This window comes from Ricinus communis, chromosome 2 (assembly GCF_019578655.1).
Source record: "Ricinus communis isolate WT05 ecotype wild-type chromosome 2, ASM1957865v1, whole genome shotgun sequence".
NCBI lineage: Eukaryota > Viridiplantae > Streptophyta > Magnoliopsida > Malpighiales > Euphorbiaceae > Ricinus > Ricinus communis.
Window position 1 is genome coordinate 7017806 of NC_063257.1, and position 23419 is coordinate 7041224.

A 23419-nucleotide genomic window follows, 5' to 3' on the forward strand; every position below is an offset into this window, starting at 1 on the left:
ATGATGAACCCAATGGTTCTCCCATCAGAGTATTGGAAGCCCCATGATCAGTTCTTCAGGGCAGCCAACGGTCAAACCTTCAAAACTACTCTGATCACAAGACAGAAGATCCGAAAAGGATGTCTCTGGATACTTCTTGTTCGGAGATTCATCCTAAGCCAGATGATCGAGATCCAGATGGTTCCCAGAAAGAGAATAAAAAGCCACTGGTATTGGGCATTAGGGATACAAAACGCAGTTTTGTATCTCTCTGTGGGCTGGATACCGAGCTCAAAGAAGCATGATGAACCCAATGGTTCTCCCATCAGAGTATTGGAAGCCCCATGATCAGTTCTTCAGGGCAGCCAACGGTCAAACCTTCAAAACTACTCTGATCACAAGACAGAAGATCGGAATTCAGTTCTTTCCTGATTGCGTTGTGTGGACACACATCATTGGTTCAGATCTTCCAAGCAAGGATATTCTGATAGGATTTGATGTTTATCACCAAGCTCAAAAGCTCCAAATCCTTCCAACTGGTATAAAGTTCAAAAGACACCAAAAGGGAGCCGAGAGCTGTTCATGGCATAATCCTCATGCTGTAAACTCAAAGCATGGACAGATCCTGAAGTTAAGACACAAGCGGCCTCTTGCCATGGGGGTCTTTCTACTCTTTTGGATCTTTAAATTAGCTGAGTTAGCTCTTTTGGATTACACCATAAACAGATCGTAGCAACTATTAGAACATTGCCATTGGATCAAGAGAAGAGAAATGAGAAAGTTAGAAAGCCATAAGAGAGTGTAGAGAGAGTTTTTAAAGAGACTTGTTTAGAGGAAAACTTGCTTCTCCCTTATTATCAAAGACTTCTCCTTATATAGAGTGGAGAGTCGGTAGAAAATGTACAAAGGTTAGTGGGTATCCCACTAAGATTAATAATACAGCACTATCAAACAAAAGTTAGTGGATATCCCACTAAGACTAATAATACAGCACTATCAAACAAAGGTTAGTGGACATCCCACTGAGACTAATAATACACTTCACTTACATAATAAGGACAAACAATAATATAAAAGAGTGGCCGACAGTCGTATGTGGTCAGAAGACGTCATCATATGAGTCATCATCCATTGGCTGGGAGTCTTGCATGAGGGCTTCTTGCTGGTTAAGGTAGGGTCATCCAGAGGAGTTGGAAGATCAGAGAAACAGAAATGTTCTATGGATTGTTCAGTTGATTGATGTCCATTGAAGGTGCAGACTAATGGTGCAGACACATTAGCTGTCCTTAATTCATTCCTGTACTGCAGGGCCCGTTTTAGTTCTTCTGTGATTGGTGGAGAAGCAAGATGTAAAGGACTATCAAGCGTTCTCCAATAGTGACAGATATTTTGAGTTGCATAGGTGTCTTCTGATAGTCGGAGATAGGGCCTGTGTAATATGAAAATAGCATGGTATTCCGAAGCTCTGGAATTATTGTCTGAGAATAACTGGTGCCCATGAATAAGTTTAAGGAGATCTCCTGTCCATTGGTATGGAGTCTTGAACCAGGTAAGGAATCTCCATGGATAAGACCCCGAGTTAGCTTCATTATTAAAGAAGTGTAAGAGATTCATAATAGGCACCTCTATAGCATGATGACAGACTGTAGATAGGAACCATAGAAACCATAACTCACTTTCATGCTTTGGATGTTCAGGAGATAAGTGGTAAATCAAACACCAAGGGTAGTCTGGAAAGAAGAAGTTGGGTTGGATTGGGAGTGAGAAGATTTGTTGAAAAGTTGCCAAATAATGGAACATCATGTTTCTGGCAAAGTCTGTGACTTGTTTGGTTGTAAGGTTGTTGGGAAGGTCCGGTGGTGAAGGAGGTTGCAGGTTGGATCTGAAGGATGAGGAGGCCATAAAGATTATGGGAAGATTTATTGTAGAGGTGAGAAGAACTATAGGCTGATTCTGAGGCTTAGAAAGTCTGGATAAGAAATCCGGGATTAGGTTTCTTATCCCTTTTATATGCTCAACCTTAAAGTCATACCCTACTGAACCATGATTTTAATCGCAATAGTTGGGGCTCGTGCAAGGTCTTCCGGTTGGATTCAAGAATCTTGGGAAGGAAGAGTTGTCCATCCGAACCGGAAGTCGTCCAATCGGGAAGAATTCAAACTTTTTATCCCGTACTTGACCGCCGAATTTCCTTGTAGGTTGTGTGATAATATTTTTCCAAGAGGAAAACGACCCGATGCATATCCACAGTTGTTCTTTGTCGTGGAGCTTTTCTAGGAGGATGGCCCCCATGCATAGTCAGATGCATCCTGTTTGGAGAATAAGTTCTCCACCGACGGGATTGTAAGAGGTGGCGGATTGTGGGCCAGCTCTTTTAATTTTTTGACAGCTGTTGTTTGTTCCGCTCCCCATGGAGGGGGGTTCTTTTTGAGCATCTTTGAGAGGTGGCACGTGTAACTAGACAGGTGTGGAATGGCCTCTCGAACATAATTCAGGATTCCAAGGAACTGTTGAATTTGTTTTGCTGATAAATTTTCTTCCGGAAAATTATCAAGTTCCTTTGTCAGGTGGGGACCATATGTGTACTGGCCATTCTTGAAATGCATTCCAAGAAATTCAATTTCTCGTTGGCCAATAAAGCTCTTCTTTTCAGATAGCATAATGCCATATTTTTGGATGATGGCAAGGAACTGTTGTAACAGTTGGTGATGGTCCTCTGCTGTTTCTGAAAATAGAAGGATGTCGTCGATATAGATCAAAGAAGAGTAAAGGATAGGCCCAAAAATCTCAATCATTGTCTTCTGGAATTGAGATGGGGCCGTCTTGAGCCCAAAAGGCATAACAGTCCACTGGTATTGGGCATTAGGGATACAAAACGCAGTTTTGTATCTCTCTGTGGGCTGGATACCGAGTTGCCAAAAGCCTGCCTTTAGGTCAAATTTGGAATAGTACTGGGCCTTTTGGATGTGGACCTTGAGATTTGAGATTCGAGGGAGAGGGAATTTGTTGTCTTGAAGGAAATGGTTTAAAGGTTTGTAGTCTATGACAAGCCTCTTTTTTCCTCGGATTCTTTCAGACCTTTTCTCCACATAAAAGGCTTGGCAAGCCCATTGTGAAGTAGTGGGCTCAATTAAACCCTCGTAATGTCGCATTCGACGGGCAAGGGCTAGGTCATGGGAGACATTCCCATGTGTGTGGCTTTAGTAGGGTTAATGTCTTCATTAAGTTTGAAGGGAGGCTGATATAGAATTGTGGATTTTCCACGGAGGAAGAGGATGTTGGAAATGTGAATGGGATTCGGATGAATCAAGGAATTTTTCCCGTATGAAAGGAATGGAGGAATAGTATTCGTCACGGAAAATAGATTTGAAGTTCGGTGTATGACCTAAACTGTCTTTTGAACTTTATACCGGTTGGAAGGATTTGGAGCTTTTGAGCTTGGTGATAAACATCAAATCCTATCGAATATCCTTGCTTGGAAGATCTGAACCAATGATGTGTGTCCACACAACGCAATCGTGAAAGAACTGAATTCGATCTTCATCTTGTGATCAGAGTAGTTTTGAAGGTTTGACCGTTGGCTGCCCTGAAGAACTGATCATGGGGCTTCCAATACTCTGATGGGAGAACCATTGGGTTCATCATGCTTCTTTGAGCTCCAGTGTCAAAGAAAGCTATTACCGGAACAGCTTGGAGTATTTTGAGATGATCAGCATGGGAATATATGGACCGGAGGAGGTTTTATAGTAAATTGAAAAGTTTCGGAGGTGGAGGAGAAACAAAGAAAGAAGATAATAGGGTTGGAGAAAGAGGATATTGTATTGCATCTTCCAGAATATCCTTCTGACTTTCTTCATGCAGACCAATCATCAGGATTGGTATTTCACTATCATCTGAATCCGAAGAAGATTCTTGTGAAGACTCATGGAGTCTGAGAACTCCATTTCTAACCCAAATAAGCTTTCTGGGGTAAGATCTTCTTGCTCTGAAAGTAGGGACTCTATTTCTTCTTCGAAAGAGTCTGCAAGAGATAAGGACATGCTAACTTGTTGTATCATCCTTGCTGACTTTTCTGGATTCCTGGGACAATTTTTCGCATAATGTCCCTTCCTTTTGCAGATGAAACATCTATCAGACTTGTACCCCTGGTTCCGTTTTTTACGGAAGTATTTAAATCTCTTTGGGTTCTTTTCCCTGAACTTCTTGTTGCTGCGCGTGTATTTCTGGAAATGATGTCCAGATTTCTTCTTGTGATTTGTACAGACGCAGTTGGTGGCTTTGCACTTGATCTTTAGGTGGTTTTTGTTGCAAGCCTTTTGGACAATCAAGTCCCTTTGAGACAACCTTTTGAATAATTCCTGTTGATCACACAGTCTCTTAATGGAAGAGAGTGTGAATTGCCAGATTTCTCCAAGTGTAATAGAGGTGACTGGTCTTTTTGTAGCCGCAATCATATTGTTAACCTCAGGTTGTATCTCATCTGGTAGAGAGGTGATGAAGGTATACTTTAGTGTATCATCACCATCATGTCCTCCAATGACATAGTAGAGCTTGGACATAGCCGAATAATGCTTTTCCAGATCCTTCATCTTGAATGAACAGCATTTTCGATCAAAGAACTCTTGTTTCTGCTGTCTTATGACAAGGTCATAACTTCCAAGGAACTGGTTATGGAGGATCGTTACTGCTGCTGATGGAGTCGGCAGAGTGACAAATTGAAGCCTAGTGTATTCAGGCTGAGACTGAAACCAATCTCTTAAGCTTCCGGTAAACCTTGTGACAAATTCGGCAAGGACTTTTTGAGTGTGGCCCTTCAAGGGTCATCCGAAGATCAATCCATGCCAAGAATTCGAAGCTTATCCTTCCATTTGATGGTGGCAAGTCATCAAAAGTGAACCAAGGTCCTGCGGCTTTGGCCTTGGGTTTGGAGCTCCAGTGGGAGCAAAGAATGACCGAGCATCTTCATCTTCAGTTCTACTACTCGGATCGGGAAGTGTTCATGAGAATTTCAGTGATGTCTCATCTCCGAATCAAGAAGATTCCGAATCATACGGACTGATGAGAGATTGCTCTGGAAATTTGTCTTTAGGGGCTAGAGGAGGAGAGGATTTCTTTCACGGGTTTCTGTGTTTTTGGGTAAAGGTGAGAAAATGTGCCAAAGTGATAAAGGGTTTCTTGTGGTTGTTCGGTTGTGAAAGAAAAGGGAAAGAAGAAAAGTATGAAGGAGTAATAGCCGAGGTTGAAGCCGATATGAATGTTGGAATTGCAGACTGGTCTTTCCGGAGATCATTTTCAATTTGATCTATTTGCTTCTTCAAATGGGAAATCTCCTTTGCTTTTGCATGAAAGAGGGGTAATCGAGGTATCCGGAGTTCTTTGTCCAGAGCTTGATACTTTCGCCAAGGATGAGTACAGTTGCAAGACTTCTTGTGAAAAAGTATCCAACAGGATCCATGTTTTGAACCAAGTGTGGCTTGATCCAATTTGCCATCTATCTTCTTCAAGTAAGTGTTTTGGACAATAGAATTAGATGTCCGCCGATTGAGAACTTCTTCAGGGGGTGTCACGGTTCTAAGTTTCAAGGTGAAACTGTAGGAAGGATTTCGGATCTTTGTTCTCTGTTTTCCCAAGGGAGGGAAATCCTCCGGTTGTAACATGAAACATTCTTGAACCAAGGGTTTGAGAGATGAAGTAGGTCCAAAAGTTCGTGGCGTTGTTATACTGGCCCAACGTTTTGTACCTCACAAAACTGACGGGTTTCCAGCCTATAAACCTTTGGATCTGACTCGATCTCCATTCTGCAAGTTGCAGAAGGGGGTTTGCCATATTCAATGTTGAGTTGTGCCATAATTTCTTTGAACTCATCATAAGAAACGTCAATGACCGTTTTTCCTTCTCTGGCAAGAAACTCAATTGCCTCGTCGAACATTGGCAGTGGCTTTTTATTCTCTTTCTGGGAACCATCTGGATCTCGATCATCTGGCTTAGGATGAATCTCCGAACAAGAAGTATCCAGAGACATCCTTTTCGGATTCTTCTGTTGATGCTGAAAACAGGGTTCAGCATAATCCATGTCATCATGGCATAGCACTGGCTTGCACATTTCGGGCTACATCCCGGACAAAGTGTCCTCCGACCAGTGCATAAACTGGTTGCCGGATGCTTGAAAGGAGTGAATAGGGACCTTCTCCCTAGGCCGTGATCTGGTTGTATCATTGATGCTTGGAAAATTGACGGTCGAGGAAGATTCCTGCCTTGTAAAGATCGCCTTACCCCATCCTTTTCATTGTATAAAGAGGGATCCGTGGCTTGAATCGGTTTTGATTGAGATGCCTGGAGCTTCTCATAATTTGTTACCCACTCAATAGGAATTAGTTTCTGTAGATCTTCTTTTCAAGCTCGCCGAGGAGCTTGAACTATTGTAGGGTTTGACCGAATCGGCCATGATGTACAAAGCATCCGATGAGGCTTGGAAGCCCGGGATCCGCAGTTAAGTGCATGATCCCGCAATCGATAAACGATCCGATGGTGAAGAGTCACGAGAGCATTTTCAACTTGACTAGCTCCCGTGATTTGGACTTGTACTTTTAAGGCGTTGGATAGATAAGGATCACTCAAAGAGAGGTTAAAGTTTGGAAAGAAAGTCAAAACAACACTACGGTGTTGAGTGTTGTGACTATTGTCCCAATCACTGCATGCTCGTACTTGAGGTAACGAGTGTCCAAAAGCGACATCCGTCGTAACAGCAATCCCATCCTTCCATGATAGGAAAGGACAAGTCTCATACCCGAGATGGAGATGAGAATAGCCTTGCTTCCGCCATTGTTCTATGAAAGAGGTGGGGATTTCTAAAGTAACATACTGCTCTTGAGAAGTAGCAGTAAGTGAACACTGAGAAAGTGAGGAGGATTGAACATATTCTTTTATGGTGAGGGGTTTTTTGTGGATGATTTGGTTAAAGGTTTTTCTAACAAAGTTTTGTTTCTTGAATATGTTGTAAGGGTTGATGATAGGTACTAGAGTATCTTCTATCTGTACGTTATCAGGAATATGGGAGATCTCAACAAGATGATCTATCTTGTTAGATATGGTGAGCTGAAGAAAACAAATGCCCTTCACCCATACAGAAAAAAATAAACAAAAAGAAAAGAGAGTCGAGTATGAGTCGCAATGCAAACTCCATATAATAAATAGAATTTGTTTTAGCATTCCTATTGTATAGAGGCGACATGCCATTCAAGTCTGGCAGGAAAATGATAATACTGCAAACAGATACAATAAGAACACAAGCTTTAAAAATCTTAAACCCTTATTTCAGTTGATTGAGAAATATTAAATAGAGTTTTGTGTTATTAGAATGCACATTCCGAATAAGAAAAAAATAAATTAGATAGATAGATCCAGTAGAGCAGATCCTTTACAAAGTATCCACGATAAACAGAAACAAAAGAAAAATACATTTGATTTTGTTATTAACCAAGAAAAAGCATATTACTTCTCTTTAGTTGGTTGGATAAAGTATATAGCAGTCAAGAATAGGAACGGCTCCCTTAGAGAAGATGATTTAACCCATGTAAAAAAGCTAAATTCTTCAACAGCTTACCATGAGAACATTGTTAATGCATGATAAGATCTACGTACACGCATGATTTCTGAGCTTTTACAGGAAGCCTAGAAATTATAGAATTATCTTTTGAATATTGATATAGTAAATAGTAGACCAAAAGTTTTAAGTTTTTTAATTCTTTAAATTTTATTTTTCTTGATATTTTGCGTCAAACAAAAACATAAAATAATAGAATTTCAGGCATTTTACTCCATAACTTATAATAGTTTTCATTTTACATTAAGATATATATTTGTTCTTATCTTATGAAAAGCATGTTTAAAAAAAAGGTAAGAACATAGCAGAAGCAGCTATAATTTTCTCAGGCCGCGATTCATATTCCTAAATGACACTCCTGATATCATCCATCTTGAACACAGAAGACATAATCCTAAGAGTAAAGTTTTCCGTGATGAGTACCTGAGCATAAACATTCGAGTCCTCGCATAACTTAGAACAATCATTCTAGAAAGTGCAATCAATCAATTATAATGTGCGTGCGTGTGGCTATAGCAGCTTCAACAGCTCTCTGCCTAATTGGAAACCCCCTCCCTCACCAAGAAAGAAAAGGGGAAAAAGATAAGTAAAAGAAGAAATAATTTAAGACCTGCTTTGATTATTTCTTTCCCATAATGTGGCGTGCATTTTGAAGTCCAAGACAGTATTCAGACGATTTTCAAGCGAAATATAGAACTACACCCCTAGACGAATAGCCACATGAAGAACATAGAAAAAGTTAAGCGGTATGATAAATGGAGCACATATCCAAGAATCAAAACCCCCACTCCACAAATGAGTACAAGGTTATAGCAAATCTCAAAGAGAGAAAAGAGGGGTAAGGGAAACTGAAATCATCGAGTATTTACGTATTCAGTTGATGCAGAAAGATTCTAAATTAGTTTAAAGGAGCAAGTGCAAGAGTTTCATCAACATGTGACTATTTATTTAAAATATTCCCTTGAGAAAGAAAAATTGTTTTAAATTTTTCAAGATGGGGAGCAGCAAAATATCAAACCATACAGTAAAAATACTACAAGTTAAAATACCTTCCAAGTTGATTCTTTGTCCTCCTCTCTGGCGAATCGAAGCATTTCATGTGATAAACCTAGACAATCAACAAATTAATATTAAACACAATGAATCCAAACAATTAAAAAAAAAGTGCAGGGACAAGCATATTGTTGAGAATAGACTTCACTCTTCGCCAAAAATTAAATTAATAAAATCTAAAAGTGAGCAGCTGCATGCTATTGTGTGTGATAAAAGACATGGCAATTTCATACTTGTGAAAATGAAATACTTAAGCGAAGCTTGAAATTGAATTGAAAATTGAATGAAAATGGAACTGAGCAGAAAAACATATGTACAAATTAATATACTGCAGAGAGAGCTCACGTTGACGAGTGAGTCCTCTAAAATCATTGTACAGGGAAACATCAGATGAGGAGCCAGAGTCCTTGGACGACATGCCAATGGATCAAAAAGAAAAGCAAAACAACTGCTGTTGATAGAGGTAATGATGCTCTTTCGGTGTGGGTGCTTTGTGATTATGAAATTCTAACACTGGGGAACACAAGCGGGAAAACTTAAAGATCGTAAACAAATAGAGGGTAGTGGATGAGAAACTGGAGCGGTTGCGGGTAGCGTAGGTCTGCGGTGAGGTTAGAGAGGGAAAGGGCGATAATAACGTAGTGATATGGGGTTTTGGTGTTGAGGAGTCGAGAGGATTGACGAGGAACTGAGAAGAATAGGAACCCTATTGGTTCGGCCAAAACCCTACTTGTTTGGCCAAAAATTAAGCCACCAATATTGTAACCGATGCAGCTAATTGTCCTCCTCCCTCCTTTTGACAGCTGTTTTTTTTTTTTGTTTCTCTTTCTCTATGCGGAAGGGTTTTATAGTAAAAAATACTTATACAATGATAATATTTAATACGGTCTTTATATATTAGTTTTATCTTTAAAATTAATAAAATAGTTAAAAGTAATTAAATAGTTAATTTTTAAAAATAAGATTGATATTAAAATAATAAAATCAATATTATTATTATTAGATAAATATTATAATAATATGGTGGAACAACATATAATAAATTTTCTCTATGATGCTAGTTAATTTTCTCAGACAAAATTGTATTTCAGCATAATGGACTCTTCTTTTTTATTTCCTTTAGAAATGGACTCTATTAAACTTAAGCTCGCTTTAATAAATTTATCAAACTTGTTAATATTATTTAACGAAAATTTTTGAACAGATTTCTCAGCATAAAAAATTTCAGATAGCTGTTATTTAGAATTAACAATTGGAAGGTCACTTAAAGAGCTAGACTTCTTGTATTCTGAAACTGTTTACAAATTTTATACGTTCATAATTAAGTTTGGTTTATTTAAAGTTTAGTCAAATATATATATATATATATATATATATATACTTTAATTAATAAGAGAGTTATTTTATATTTTTATATTAAATAATTGTCACATATTTTATAATTTAAAATTAATAAATATATATTAATTATCTATTAATTTAATATATAGATAAAACAAATACACCTATTCTAAGAATAATTCTCGTCACAACAGACTGAGCGGTATAAAAGAAGTGTTATGATGCTCCAGTAGACATGATGGGAAAAAGAGAGAAAGAAAGGGAGGAAAGGGCCACCACAGTGGACTAGTAAAGTGATGGACATGCAGCTACTTGTAATTGATAACATTTGTCAAGGGAACATCATTTGGGCCACCATGGCAACACGCAGCACAAGCTTATTGATGCCATTATTCCCCTTCAATAATTTGTCCCGGTGGCATCTCCTCCCTCGTCGCTATCCTTGCCAAAGATATACTTATTAATTATTTACCAAATATTATCATAAATTGATTTATTGGGGTCACCATCCTGCATATAAGTTGACATAATTTGAGTGATTATTTTTGAAAAAAAAAGAAGTTATATTTACACTTCGTATCTTATCATTATATAACAAAATTTTCCACAATCACCAGATAATAATTATTTATACAACAAACAGCAATGAAGCTGCTAATTAATTGTACATTGATGGCCCTGTACTTGAAAGGAATGCTAGTTTTTGCAACTTCTTCAACCCTCTATATGACCACCGTGAGAGAATATCAGAACTTCAAATGATAAGATTCGTAGCAATCTGTTTCACAATCTCTGTTCGACAACTTGAATAAGCCAATGTCCTTTGCTAGAGATTACATAGAAGCCAATCTTGGAGGCTTAAAGCAAAAGGGACAAACAAGGCTAACTAAAAACATAAACAAGCGAATATAAATGAAATTATAATAGCTCCAGAAAAGGAAGACCATTGAAGAGAGAATAAGAGGATTGGTGCTTGAAGTTGTCTGCTATATATGGTAGGCATTTGGGACTCTACTTTTACAGGGACACACTTTGAATAACTGGGCACCTACTGGCTAGACATTATTATGCAATTGTGCAAGTGTTTTTTCTTCTCTTGTCTCACGCTGCATATGGGTGTCATGCATGAATCTAATCCAATACTATTTCATTTCAGGGCATTCTTCTATATGTTTATGATTATGATTTTAGACTTGGCTCCAATGATTGCATTAACCCAAAAACAAGTAATTTAACCCATAACCACATCTCAAATTCAATGCCTTATTTTTGTTTTAAGTTGAAAAGCCTCCTTTTACCAAAGTAAATTGTATAATTAAATAGAAAAGTTGTTGGTTGAGCAAACATATATCGTAATTATTCTTTATTTAAACAAAAAGAAAATATAATATATAATTTAAATTTCGCAACCATGCTACTCTTTTGAATCACTAAAAATATATTATTAAATAAATTTTTTAACTCATCAAATTTAACAGTTCTGAAACGTGGTAATAATAATAATAATAATAATAATTATAATAAGTTATTAATCGGCTCTTTTCTCGAGTTACCTGTTTGTAAGAATTGTCAAGGAATTCGGATCAGTTTGATTCAATCATTGGATGAACGAACCCAACCCCTCAGGCTGAGGAAATAGGAATTGCACCCAAATAAATTATAAAATGAAGAATTTAATTTAGAGACAAAAGAGCAGTGATTAGATGGGTCCAAATACAAAAAATTCAACGGGCCCTCGTACATGATAAATGCATTATATTCTTCTGGGCCTTCTTTAACTTTGAATTGTCCTCCCCGTGAGTAAAAAGGTTTTTTACCAATAGGACAACCACTATCTCAATTTACCTTACAATTTACATGCTATCTCAATGAAGAAACTCCTTCAATCTCATTCTTAATTTTACTCCACGTGTCCTATATGATCCGAATTCACACAAAATTATTAGTGGTTAAACTCTTATGAATATTGATGGATATAAATAATTTAAGATATTCTATTATTAAAATATTAACCAGATCACTCGGTCACCGGTATTTATATCTATAAGTACCAACTACTTCTAGTTGGATAATAATAGTTGGCATTACAACTGAACTCATATACAATGATCATTGCAAAATCCTGGTGGCTGGCCCATTGCCATTTCTAGGATTAGGCAAAACAGCAAATAACTTAGGCCCCCTCAACCTTAATTAAGCCAATTCAAAGGGACCACCTTAACAGACACAAAACTGCTTTTACACTCAAGTTTTCTCCTAGTTTCTCGTGCAATGCCAATCGTCCGATCTAAAAATCAGCGCGCATCTCAATGCATCTTGAGTCCAACACAAAATTACGGATTGCGCTCTAGTTGTAGGATTCCCCTCCCCCATTAGACTTTAGAAAGAGACAAAGTAAAGAGCACTGTTAAAAACTCAAAATTCAAAGGCAAGAGCGTCTCTGCAAGACTGATACTTTTTTTTAGAAATTCAAAATCTTCTTTTTAATTACAACCAATAAATTAATCTCCACTGTTGTCCTCTATCTGCAATTTGCTATAGATTACCTCATTTATTGGGCGGGAATAAGAGTAACCCACATTTCAAAATAACCAATAAAAACAAAAAAGAATTGAACAAGTGAAACCATAAAGAAAAGAAAAGGTTAAATTCCTAATTTTTGAACCAATAAAAACTGAAAAGTTGTTTTTTTTTTGGGGGGGCGTTTTTGTTATTTTTCTTTGTGAGGTCTCATTGTTCAATCACTCAAGCTCACTCATTCAGCTCACAGCCCCATCTTCACAGTCACATGCGGGTTCTCTCTTTTTAAATGTAGAAAAATAAAAGAAAGGAAGGTAAGAGCTACAAAACAAGAAATAGAAACCCACATTATCTGCTAAGTTAGTAGTTATTGTTGTTGTTGTTCGTATATCTTAATTTTTATATACCCACTGACATTCCACAGATTTCTGCAGAGTTTCTTTCTTTTCTTTTTATTTATTTATTTAAATTTAAATTTTTGGGTTTTAAGACCTTTTATTTTATTATGAATCTTGAACCCATTTTCTTCTTTCACATTTATAACTGAACTACTTACCCATCTGATCTCGAGGTTTGTTTTTGCCCTCCAGTCAAAGGTATTTGATCTGGGTTTTTGTTGCCTTATTTTAAGTATTATTCTTACTTCTTCTAATTTGAAACAGTTTACTGCATTTTTGCCATAAAATCTTAGATAAGTTGCTCATGGTTAGGATTTTGTATTCTTAGTTCTCTTGGTTCTATACTTCTATTTACCTTATTCTGTGAATTGCTACTGTTTCATTGATACTTATTTGTGCTTTTCTACTTGGGGCTTCTTGTTGTTTCTGGACATTTGAACGGTTTTCAACAGTTGGGTTGCTCTTATTTGATGATTTGAATACTGGGTCTCTAGTGATTTCACTATTCCGTACAATAAAAAGCATTCTTTTTGCTTGATGGGGGGTCGCTGGAGCTAAAATATATTCTATCTTCTGTATAAGTGCGTTTTTGTTATTTTCTTCTTCTTCTTCTTCTTCTTCCCCTTCATCTTGTGCTATTTGGGTCGTTAAAACTTTACTCTTTTATTGTAGTTGGTGGTGTTGGATGGTTATTGGGTGGATTTGAAGCAAAGCTGGTAAAATGAGAAGTCAAGTCATCTTTTGATTGTTTAATGTTTGAGTTTGTTGAAAGAGCGGGTAAGTATTTCTGGATATTAGGGTCTTTTCTGCTGCATCCATGACATATCCTCTGTCATGCTTTCTAGATTTGTGCGTGCTTGTGTTATCTTCATTTTAATGGTGGGAAATTATCTGCAGATAAATATTCTTTGATGAGATAGAGCTACCGTCCAAGATTTGGTGATGGAGAAGAGGAAATGGTTGTGGAAGAGGAAGTCCTCAGAGAGGAGCCCTGGGGAAACTGAGAGTTCAGGATCAATATCTTCACTGTCTGAGAGATTTTCTGATGAGCAGGTAGGTGGCTATCGTCCACTCCCCAATAAAATCAGGAGTTTAACATTGGTTTTTAGCTGTAATCTTGTTTTGTAGAATTCTATCATCTAAGTTTGTAGTTTACATTGAAATTTTTACACTGAAATTTTGACAGAGGTTGATGTTGATGAATTTGGCATCTACCTATTGTTTCTGTACAAATCAATGGTTTTTGGTTACTAAATTCTTCCTATTTGCAAGTACTTACTTTGATTGGATTTTTAATACATTTGAAAGTCTCAAGAAAGTTCTTGGTTGGCTGTCCATGTGTCAACTTCTCTTTCATTGTCTGTTGCTCTATAGTACGTGAGAGACATCCTACAATCTTGCTGTACCATGGACATTGAAATTATAGGCAACACAGAATATGACTCGGAAATTATTGTATTTTTGTGGTTTGGGAATGAGACTGTTCAGTTAATGAGCCTTTGATTTCTTCCTAATAAGGTTAAAAATTCAGAAGCTGCAGGTTTCCATGAGAAATAAAAAAAGCATAAGATGGCAATTCCTTTACTGCATCAGTGGGAAATTATTGTAACCAGAAATACATGTTAAGATAAAGAGGAGCAGTCACATATTCTTAGATGGTTTGGAGCAGAAACCCTCAAGGTGCATTTCTAAAAGAACCAAGAAAATTTTAAAATTATAAAAGTTTTCTTGGCCATGTGAAACCCTTGCATAGACCTTGAGATATCAGATTGTCAACGGGCTCCTCATTTACCTTAATGGTTCAGTAGATAGAATTGGTATAGAACTTTTTGATTTTTTTCTGAAACTGTCACTTTTTGTTTTATTATCATAAATTTTCATGCTTCATTAAGGACGACTGTTCTTACTCAGCTGACTCCTCCCTGAGCTGGCATTTGTTTTTATCTGGTAAATTTCAAATCTTTGCTCTGTTTGTATTGTTGATTTCACCCATTTCATCATTGAACAGGACAACCTGAAGGCATCCCCAAATAATGATACTCAATCTCCTGAAGTCACATCAAAATCTACAGCCAGGGACGGAGATGTCAATGATAGCATTAAGAGTTTAACAGAGAAGTTATCAGCGGCTCTTGTCAATGTTAGTGCCAAAGATGACTTAGTAAAGCAGCATGCTAAAGTCGCTGAAGAAGCTGTAGCAGGTATTGATAAGATACTGATGCTCATTTTCTGCTTTCTTTTTTTCTCTGTACAAATTATCAGTGCTATTTGTAAGATTTCATTTAAAATTGGTGTATATATGATGAGATTTCACAGCTAATCATGGCAATTGGGAAGTTTCATTTTGTCCTAAGCTTTTATGTTTCCTCATTAAAATTGTAGGCTGGGAAAAGGCTGAAAATGAAGTAACAGCTCTAAAGAAACAACTTGAAGCTGCAATTCATCAGAACTCTTTGCTGGATGATCGGGTGAGCCATCTTGATGGGGCACTCAAGGAATGTGTTAGGCAGTTAAGACAGGCAAGAGAGGAGCAGGAAGAAAAGGTCCATGAAGCTGTGGCTAGGAAAATGCTTGAATGGGAATCCACTAAATCTGAATTCGAGAGTCAACTTCTCGAGTTAAAGATAAAAGCAGAGGCTGCGAACTCAGAATCGACATCTCAAATCGTTCCAGATTTATGTCATAAGCTTGAATATTTGGAGAAAGATAATGCTTCCCTGAAGCTTGAACTCCTATCTCTATCTGAGGAGTTAGAAGTCAGAACAATTGAAAGAGACTTGAGTACCCAAGCAGCAGAAACAGCAAGCAAGCAGAATTTGGAGAGCATAAAGAAAGTGGCAAAGCTTGAGGCAGAGTGTCGGAGGCTAAAAGCCACAGCTTTCAAATCATCATTACTTAACGATCATAAAACTTCTACTGCTTCTTCAATGTATGTTGAATCTCTCACTGATAGTCAATCAGACAGTGGGGAGAGGCTTATTGCAGTGGAGCTGGATGCTTGCAAAATGAGTTGCTCAGAGCCATACAAATGCGAGCCAAGTTGCTCAGATTCATGGGCATCTGCATTGATCGCTGGGCTTGATCAATTCAAGAATGAGAAAAATGCTAATAGAAATCTCCCGTCCTCATCCATTGAAATTGATCTCATGGATGATTTTCTTGAAATGGAACGACTTGCTGCTTTACCTGAGACTAAAAGTGGAACTCTCAACTCTAAACCTGAAGCTGTTGCCAAACCATCCACGGATTCAGAAAGCTCATTAAGAGCTGAGCTTGAGATCATGATTAATCGGACAGCTGAATTGGAAGAGAAGCTACAGAAGATGGAAGGAGAAAAACTTAAATTGGAAGCGAAGCTACAGAAGATGGAAGGAGAAAAACTTGATTTGGAAGCAAACCTACAGAAGATGGAAGAAGAGAATCTTGAATTGGAAGCTAACCTGCAGAAGATGGAAGCAGAGTATCTTGAATTGGAAACAAACCTACAAAAGATGGAAGGAGAAAAATTTGAATTGGAAGAGAAGTTAGAGAACATACAAGTGGAGAGAACTGAATTGGAGATGACTCTCACCATAAGTCAGGAGAAGAGCGAAGAATTCCTAATTCAACTCAGGGAGGCTGAACTAAGGTTGGAGAAACTGCAAAAGGAGTTATCTAAGGCAAACGAATCAAAGCAGCAAATTGAATCTCAACTTGTTCACATGGAAGTTGAGGCTAGGACCATGGCTTCGAAGGTTAACCTGTTAGAAGCAGAGGTTGAAAAAGAGAGAGTTCTGTCCGCAGAAACTGGAGTCAAGTGTAAGGCACTGGAAGAAGAGCTATCTGAAAAGAAACTGGAAATTGACCTCCAGAAATCTGCAAGTTCAAATAGTGAGCCGAAGATAAAGCAGGTTGGTATTTAATTACTCGTATTATCTGCATTACCCGTTCGTTTTCCCTTGTCATCTATTTTGCAGTTCTGGACATTCTCTTTGGTCAGAAATAGACACTATATATCCCACACATAATGTTTGTGAAACTTGTCTGCCAGGAGGACCTAGATGTAGCTGCTGGGAAGCTTGCTGAATGCCAGAAAACCATAGCATCTCTGGGGAAGCAACTGAAATCTCTAGCAACCCTAGAGGATTTCTTAATTGACACTGCGAGCATACCGGAGTTCTCTGCTGGAGGATCACTGATACATAGAGCTAGTGGAGAACCATGGAAGTTACATTCTAGTGAAACATTTTCACCTAAAAGGGATTCCAGCTCTTCAAGACTGGCAAGTGAGAATTCTGGCCCTTCAGTACATAAAATTGAAGGGCGTTCACCACCATCTTCATCATCATCATCATCAACTTCATCAGCCACATTAAATCACATGAGTTCTGATAAGAACCGAAATGGGTTTGCAAAGTTTTTCTCGCGAAGCAAGGATGGAATACAACTAGAAATTTAGCAAGGATTTTTTACGTAGGAAAGTGGAAAAACAAACTAGTGATGGTGATTTTTCGATTGTAAAGACCGTGAATTTATTGTATGTTGATTAAATTCTATTTAATCAGCAGTGCTCATTTCAATTCATTTCCTTATACAAAATGTATGACTAAGAATACTGCATTCAAGCAATTTTCAAATGCTATGAATTTGGATCCCTTGTTGGCATCTTGTATCTTGATGACCAGATAAATTATTTCATTTAGTAAAGGATTCATAAGGCTAATGGAAGTGCAAACATTACCTGAACCTGGAAGTTGGCAAAAATAATTAAATGTAGAAAAGATTTGGGGTGAGAGAGGCTCGAACTCTCGACCTCAGGATAACTCAGAAGCTATGAGACCTACGCGCTAGCCAACTGCGCCACCACCCCGTGCTGGCATAGGTCTCTTATAATATATCCTTAATCAAATGTAGATAGGAAGAGAAAAATAAAAAAATCATTTAAGCCCTTCTTTCAAAAATATTCCCAAAGGCCTATGGACTCTTCCTCTTTTGTTTTGTTTTGTTTTTTTTTTTTTTTTAAATTAGTGGGATAATACCCTCCGATAAACTCCTAAATCAATTCTCATTTTTCAAAAGTCTTAAGAAATTTTTTTTTTTCCTCAAATTTAGTCTAAGATGACTTAAAAATGACTCGTAAAAGAGTTTTTATTCATTACCCGCTCTATTGCAAAATACATATCACTTTATACATATTCTTTTTTTGTTTCAAAATATGTGTCGCTTTGATTTATTTGTGGTTTGAAGCAAGCCACTAGTTGAAGCTTCCCTTAGTCCTAACTCAATGTACACAAAATAAAGGCTCGTAGCTAAGAAAAATTCTAAACCCTAATTAAGAAAGCTGAATTTAAAAAAATAAAAATAAAAAATCACTACAAACACCCACAAAAATTTTAATGGTTTGAATATAGATTCACTGGTGTAATAGATTTGTGCATCATGATCCTCTATAAGAGAATAGCTTAATACGTTCATTTGATGATCAATGGAAGGAAACCTTTATAATTGAGATAAATCTTCTGCTCTTGCACAACGAGGTTCTATGGTGTAGTGGTTAGCACTCTGGACTTTGAATCCAGCGACCTGGGTTCGACTCCCGGTAGGACCTTTTCTTTTTCTTGGTTATTTGGGTTGGGTCAGTCTGTCTTCTAATGTATGAAGCGTGTCAAATGCAACTTTTTTTGTGTTTCTTGCAATTTGCCCAGTATGAGGCACATAACAATATAGCATAGGCCATGGTCCATTTCTTTGTTTTTGCTTTAAGAGCAATTTAATTCCCAAAACGATATAAACAAACAAACCAAAAATCAAGGAATAACAAATTAAGATACACATGCTCCTTTTTCGCCCTTCATTCTGTCTTCTGCTGCTACTCCTGATGGTTATGACTACTTCTCAGAGGATTTCTCTCTCTTCTGAATGCATTAAAAAGATCAATGCCAAGACCAGCATTGAGCAAATTCATTCCAACCATCCCAAACAGAGCAAATGGCAATTGCACTCCTTTTTCAAACTTGGAAGCATCTCTCAGTAGCTTGATGGTGATGAGAATGTGAGATAGACATCTTGCAAAAATGAAAGTGACCCAGTTAAGAACCCATTCCAACTTCACTATGTTGCTCTTAGCATCCCGAACACCAGCCATCCGTCGCACTTTTCTCACATGTAGGAAGATTGAATGCAGCTGGATTGTTAAAAAAGAGTTTAAATTTTAGAATTATAAGATCATATTGTGTGTGTATTCTATGTTTCAAAAACTATAAATTCCCAAACTATGTTATCCTGTTTCTAGTCTTTACTCCCATCTGCATCACCATTGGGTTTAGTCTTGACACCATTCCTAAGAGTAAGAGTCTGCCTGATAATTAGGATTTCCTCCAAATAAATAAATTAAATGTAGAAGATAAACCTTCAGCCATTAAGCTCAAATAGGTCTCGTCTTGAAACCATTTTAATAATTTAAGTTAAAGGAAAAACTGGAGACACTTGAACAGTCATAAATTGATATAAAAGCAATTAAAATAAGATTGAGAAGAGTCTTTAAGAAAAATACCTCACAAATAAGGGTGAGAATAAGGTAGTTGACAGTGACATTTCGATACAAAGCCAGAGTGAAGCAAATGAGAAGTATCAGATGGTGCATGAGAATGGAAGGGATCAAACCACTGTATAATCGATAAAGCAGCATATCCAACTGATCATAAGCAAAATAACCACAAGAGAAACACAAAGCGGGATACGCCCACTGCCAAGTACCACCAACGAGTTGTGAATGCTCAAACATCCCATTTGAAGCACCATTTAAATACTGATTGACTAAAATGAAAACCACTGCATAGAAGCAAACAAAAAGACCAAATTAATACCAATAAATTCAGAGAGAGGAATATAAAAACTGTTTCAATAGAAGTAGACATAAAAGAATCTGAGCACCAAGAACTTCACTGGTGCAAAACTAACTTATGCATTTCTAATTATGCATGCCCTTTTGTTTGTTAATCAATAGCCAAGATTCCAGTCTTTAACACATAATTGGTTAGCTTCTACTAAGAGACACATCCTTACTCTTTAAAATGTACCTTCTCAGTAAGTTATCCATGAGTTTATACCACTTGAAGATTTCAACGCACCCTGATCCCAAGCATGAATTTTCCAAAAATATATGCCAGGGCCCTCTCTTGCTTTCCATTGAGGAGCAGCATTCATCTATTTAGTTGCGTCAACATTGTACAGAAACAATGTGATAGAACTCCAAATCTATCCTCTCAAGACAAGGAATCTGAATAAATTTATATTCTCCGAGTCCGAACTAAAGTTCTCTTGCTAAATGACATTTTTCTTTACTTGTATATGATAATTGGACAATTCCTGTTCAGGTAATATACAATAGAAGTGTTTTGACTTTTAAGTTTTAACATGAGATATGGAACAATTATCCCCATATCTTTGCCTTAAAAATATGTTAAAGAGTTCATTTAGAATCTGAAAACTGCAGTAAATTTCAAAACTGTGCATTAAAATTCTCAGCATCTTCTATTGCATTGTTCACTTTCACCTCAAGTAAAGAATTTCCTTTTCATATAAGCCCTAATTATCTCTGCCATTAAGCTTACAATTTTATCATTTCATCTCTGAAATTCTATCCCCTGCCCTAAATTGTACTAACAGACTATAACAAACGGAAGAATCAGACAGAAAAGTAACCATGTTGGAGTTGGACAGATAACTGCAAGGAGAGGGAATTCGATGTATGCTGAACAAACTTGTTCACAGAAATGTATTTAACAAGCCGTAAATACAGGATAAGTAACAAAATCCTGGCCTTAAACAAGTTTCGGTAAATCCCTTCTTGAACTGTCCCATTTTTATATACACTTATTCCCAATACAAGAATCAAAATAGGGACAAACACCCATATAATTTCATAGACCTCGTTTAAAGATTCTAATCTAGAAAAAGAATTGATAGCGTGTACTTCTGTTGTATCAATTATCATTTCAACGATAAACTTCTCCCATAATGATATCTATACTACCTAGTATTGTCATAATATCGGCCAATTTCATTCTTTTAACTAATTCGGGAAGAATTTGCAAATTGATAAAACCCGGTGGGCGAATTTTCCATCTCCAAGGAAAATCACTCTGATCCCCTATCAGAAAAATCCCCAATTCTCCTTTTAAAGTAATAAAAGGGGCCTGACTAATACCACAAGTATCATACACTTATAAAACAATTAACCATCTGACATGCATTCCTTTCTTGAATATACTGTACATGGTACATTCATAACAAGTACTGTACAAAAACTTTTACCTTTTTTTTAATTATCAAAAAGCCATGCTCCTCATAACAGCAAAAAAGAACAATGACCCTTGATATTTTTTTCTCAATAGTATTCATTTGTAAATAAAAAACACTGTGCTTAATAGTACAAGTGCCAAACCCAGAAAAGAAATAATCAAAATCGATGATGCTAGTGCATACAAACATGAAATCAACCCAAGCCAGAAAAACGAAAAAAGGGAGCTTTTAAAGAGGAAAAGGAAAAACAAAACAAAACAAAAGAAGAGGAAAGAATAAGAACCTGAAACAGAGGTAATAGTGGAGTGAAGTAAAGAAACAGAGGTATTAACAAAGAGAGGGTCACGAGAGACGAGAAATCGAATAGCCCAATTGGTAATTTGGAAAAAGAAAGCTCCAGCAATGATCGAATAGAGCTCTCTGCGTTGATTGAATAATATCTCAAACAAAACTGATATAAACCACAGGATAAGAGTGGCTAAAAAGAAGGTGCCAGCCCTATTGTGGTCGTTTCGAGTATGACTAGTCCTTGCCATATTGAATGGCGGTCCGTCTAGTCTCTTCTTTGCCCTCTGCCCCTAAAATCAGAGAGAGCTAAAGAGAGAGAAATTTGGAGCGTATTCACAATACATGGCTGTGTTTTTTATTTTTTGTGCTTGTTTTTGCTCTGTTGGTAGCTGTGAAGAGACATCGAAAATTTAATATCATTGCTTTTGTTACCCGCAATCTCTTTTCCATTTTTCACAAAGAAAAAATCGGACAAACGTGAGATTCACACCATGAATTTATGTAAAAATATCAAATAAGGCCCATAACTTGACTTTTCGGAGACAGTTAAGTCCACACTTGTTTGAAATAAAGAGTGTGATTTGATATTTGGGTGATACAAATGATTTAACTTTTCTTTTCTATTTAATTTTCTAATCCCCTTTTTTACTTTCTCACTATCTCTATCATCGTTTTCTCCCATCAAATTTAAAGATAAAAATTTAGACCAATTTCAATATTTTTTTCACATAATTTTTATTATCTAAAAGAATAAATTAATTCAGAAAAGTTATCCTCAAGTTATTTAAACTCATATTTTCTTTTGAGCTCATAGACCCTCAACCAACATTGTCGTCGCTTATACTGCCGCCACCACCATACTTAACCGCCCAATCCTTTTCATTAATCTCTTTTACTTAAAATTAGAATGTCAATCAGAATTAATTGATGGGAAGGACTCCAAAATAGAGAATTTACAGAATTAAGAATGTTGAGAATTACAATTTGAAAGACAATTGTTTTATCTGTTTATTCTATATAAATCTCAAGAATTAATAAAAATTTAAAATAATTATATTCCAACTACATTATTAAAAACTTTATAATTCTTTTGACACTATTATTGAATGCGCTCCAATTAAATGAAAAAGGATTTAAATTATATATGTAAAATTTTAAATTCAAATAATTATAAAAATAAAAAAAAATATCGAATAGAACTTGTTTAATAAGTTAGAGGATCTAATTGAATCCTATTCCTCATTATTTTGTTTACGATTATAGTCAATCCTCTAATATTTCGTATTAAAAAATTACTAAATATTAAAAATATTATTTTATTAAATTTGAATTATAAAAAGTTTATAGTAGATATTACCAGTTCAGTCATATTGCACTATACATGTTAAAATTAATAAAATTGTTATATACAAATAAATTTTATATTCTAACTAAATATTTTATTTTTAATTTAATGAGTAATTACAAAATAAATATTATATTTTAAATAGTTATCATTTTTCTACATCAATAATAATAGAATTACTTTACTTGCGTATATTATAATTCTCTTTAAAATATCTTTGCTAATAATTTAATAATTATAAAGAATTATTAATCATATTAAGTATTATATAAATGTGTCCAGCATATATATATATATATATAAATAATTAAAAATAGTAATGATTTAAACGGTTGACTATTAAATATAGTAAATTTTTTTTATAATAATACTCTATGTAATAATAATTTTTAAATAGTAATAAAAATTGCGATTTTAATTTAGAGAAGCTATAAATATAAATAAACTATTTATTGAAATATGTTATAAATATTTTAAGGACCGCCTCAAAAAAATATACTTCTATATCATAATATTTCTATAAATGATTTTAAAAATATACATATTATATTATATTTTATTATGTTGTTTCATCAATTTTATTTATATAATATAACACGATATTTATGT

General features: G+C 36.1%; 2 protein-coding genes and 2 non-coding genes across 8 annotated transcripts; 2 read left to right on the top strand and 2 right to left on the bottom strand.

Moving 5' to 3' along the window:
* Positions 1-12654: 12654 nt before the first annotated feature.
* On the top strand, positions 12655-17538 carry LOC8268441 (filament-like plant protein). 5 transcript variants are annotated; one of them, XM_025156431.2, is made up of 7 exons: positions 12875-13092; positions 13347-13475; positions 13567-13671; positions 13792-13947; positions 14903-15095; positions 15277-16784; positions 16925-17538. In XM_025156431.2, exons 4-7 carry the CDS (start codon positions 13837-13839, stop codon positions 17330-17332), a joined length of 2220 nt encoding a protein of 739 aa, XP_025012199.1. In that variant the 5' UTR covers positions 12875-13092; positions 13347-13475; positions 13567-13671; positions 13792-13836; the 3' UTR covers positions 17333-17538. The 5 variants fall into 5 exon arrangements, with proteins under 5 accessions (XP_015571591.1, XP_048226798.1, XP_025012199.1 ...); XM_015716105.3 differs by lacking the exons at positions 12875-13092; positions 13347-13475 and adding an exon at positions 12655-12810; XM_015716107.3 differs by lacking the exon at positions 13347-13475.
* Positions 17539-17658: 120 nt separating this feature from the next.
* TRNAM-CAU lies at positions 17659-17743 on the bottom strand. Its single transcript is given in 2 exon segments — positions 17659-17694; positions 17706-17743. It is a non-coding gene; the product is annotated as a tRNA-Met (tRNA).
* Positions 17744-18409: 666 nt separating this feature from the next.
* Positions 18410-18481, top strand: TRNAQ-UUG. Its single transcript has one exon. It is a non-coding gene; the product is annotated as a tRNA-Gln (tRNA).
* Positions 18482-18536: 55 nt separating this feature from the next.
* On the bottom strand, positions 18537-21871 carry LOC8274071 (TLC domain-containing protein fld-1). Its single transcript, XM_002513712.4, has 3 exons — positions 21461-21871; positions 19427-19704; positions 18537-19057 (listed from the first exon to the last, which is right to left on the bottom strand). The coding sequence occupies exons 1-3, from the start codon at positions 21711-21713 to the stop codon at positions 18743-18745; spliced, it is 846 nt and encodes a 281-aa protein (XP_002513758.1). The 5' UTR covers positions 21714-21871; the 3' UTR covers positions 18537-18742.
* Between the last annotated feature and the right edge of the window lie 1548 nt (positions 21872-23419).

Excerpts from the sequence above, each read along its gene's own strand:
- LOC8268441 (XM_015716105.3), top strand. The coding sequence starts at position 13,837 with ATGGAGAAGAGGAAATGGTTGTGGAAGAGGAAGTCCTCAGAGAGGAGC. Across the intron at positions 13,948-14,902 it reads AGAGATTTTCTGATGAGCAG|GACAACCTGAAGGCATCCCC; the intron begins GTAGGTGGCTAT and ends ATCATTGAACAG. Across the intron at positions 15,096-15,276 it reads CGCTGAAGAAGCTGTAGCAG|GCTGGGAAAAGGCTGAAAAT; the intron begins GTATTGATAAGA and ends TTAAAATTGTAG.
- LOC8274071 (XM_002513712.4), bottom strand. The coding sequence starts at position 21,713 with ATGGCAAGGACTAGTCATACTCGAAACGACCACAATAGGGCTGGCACC. Across the intron at positions 19,705-21,460 it reads CACTATTACCTCTGTTTCAG|TGGTTTTCATTTTAGTCAAT; the intron begins GTTCTTATTCTT and ends GCTTCTATGCAG. Across the intron at positions 19,058-19,426 it reads TTCTCACCCTTATTTGTGAG|CTGCATTCAATCTTCCTACA; the intron begins GTATTTTTCTTA and ends TTAACAATCCAG.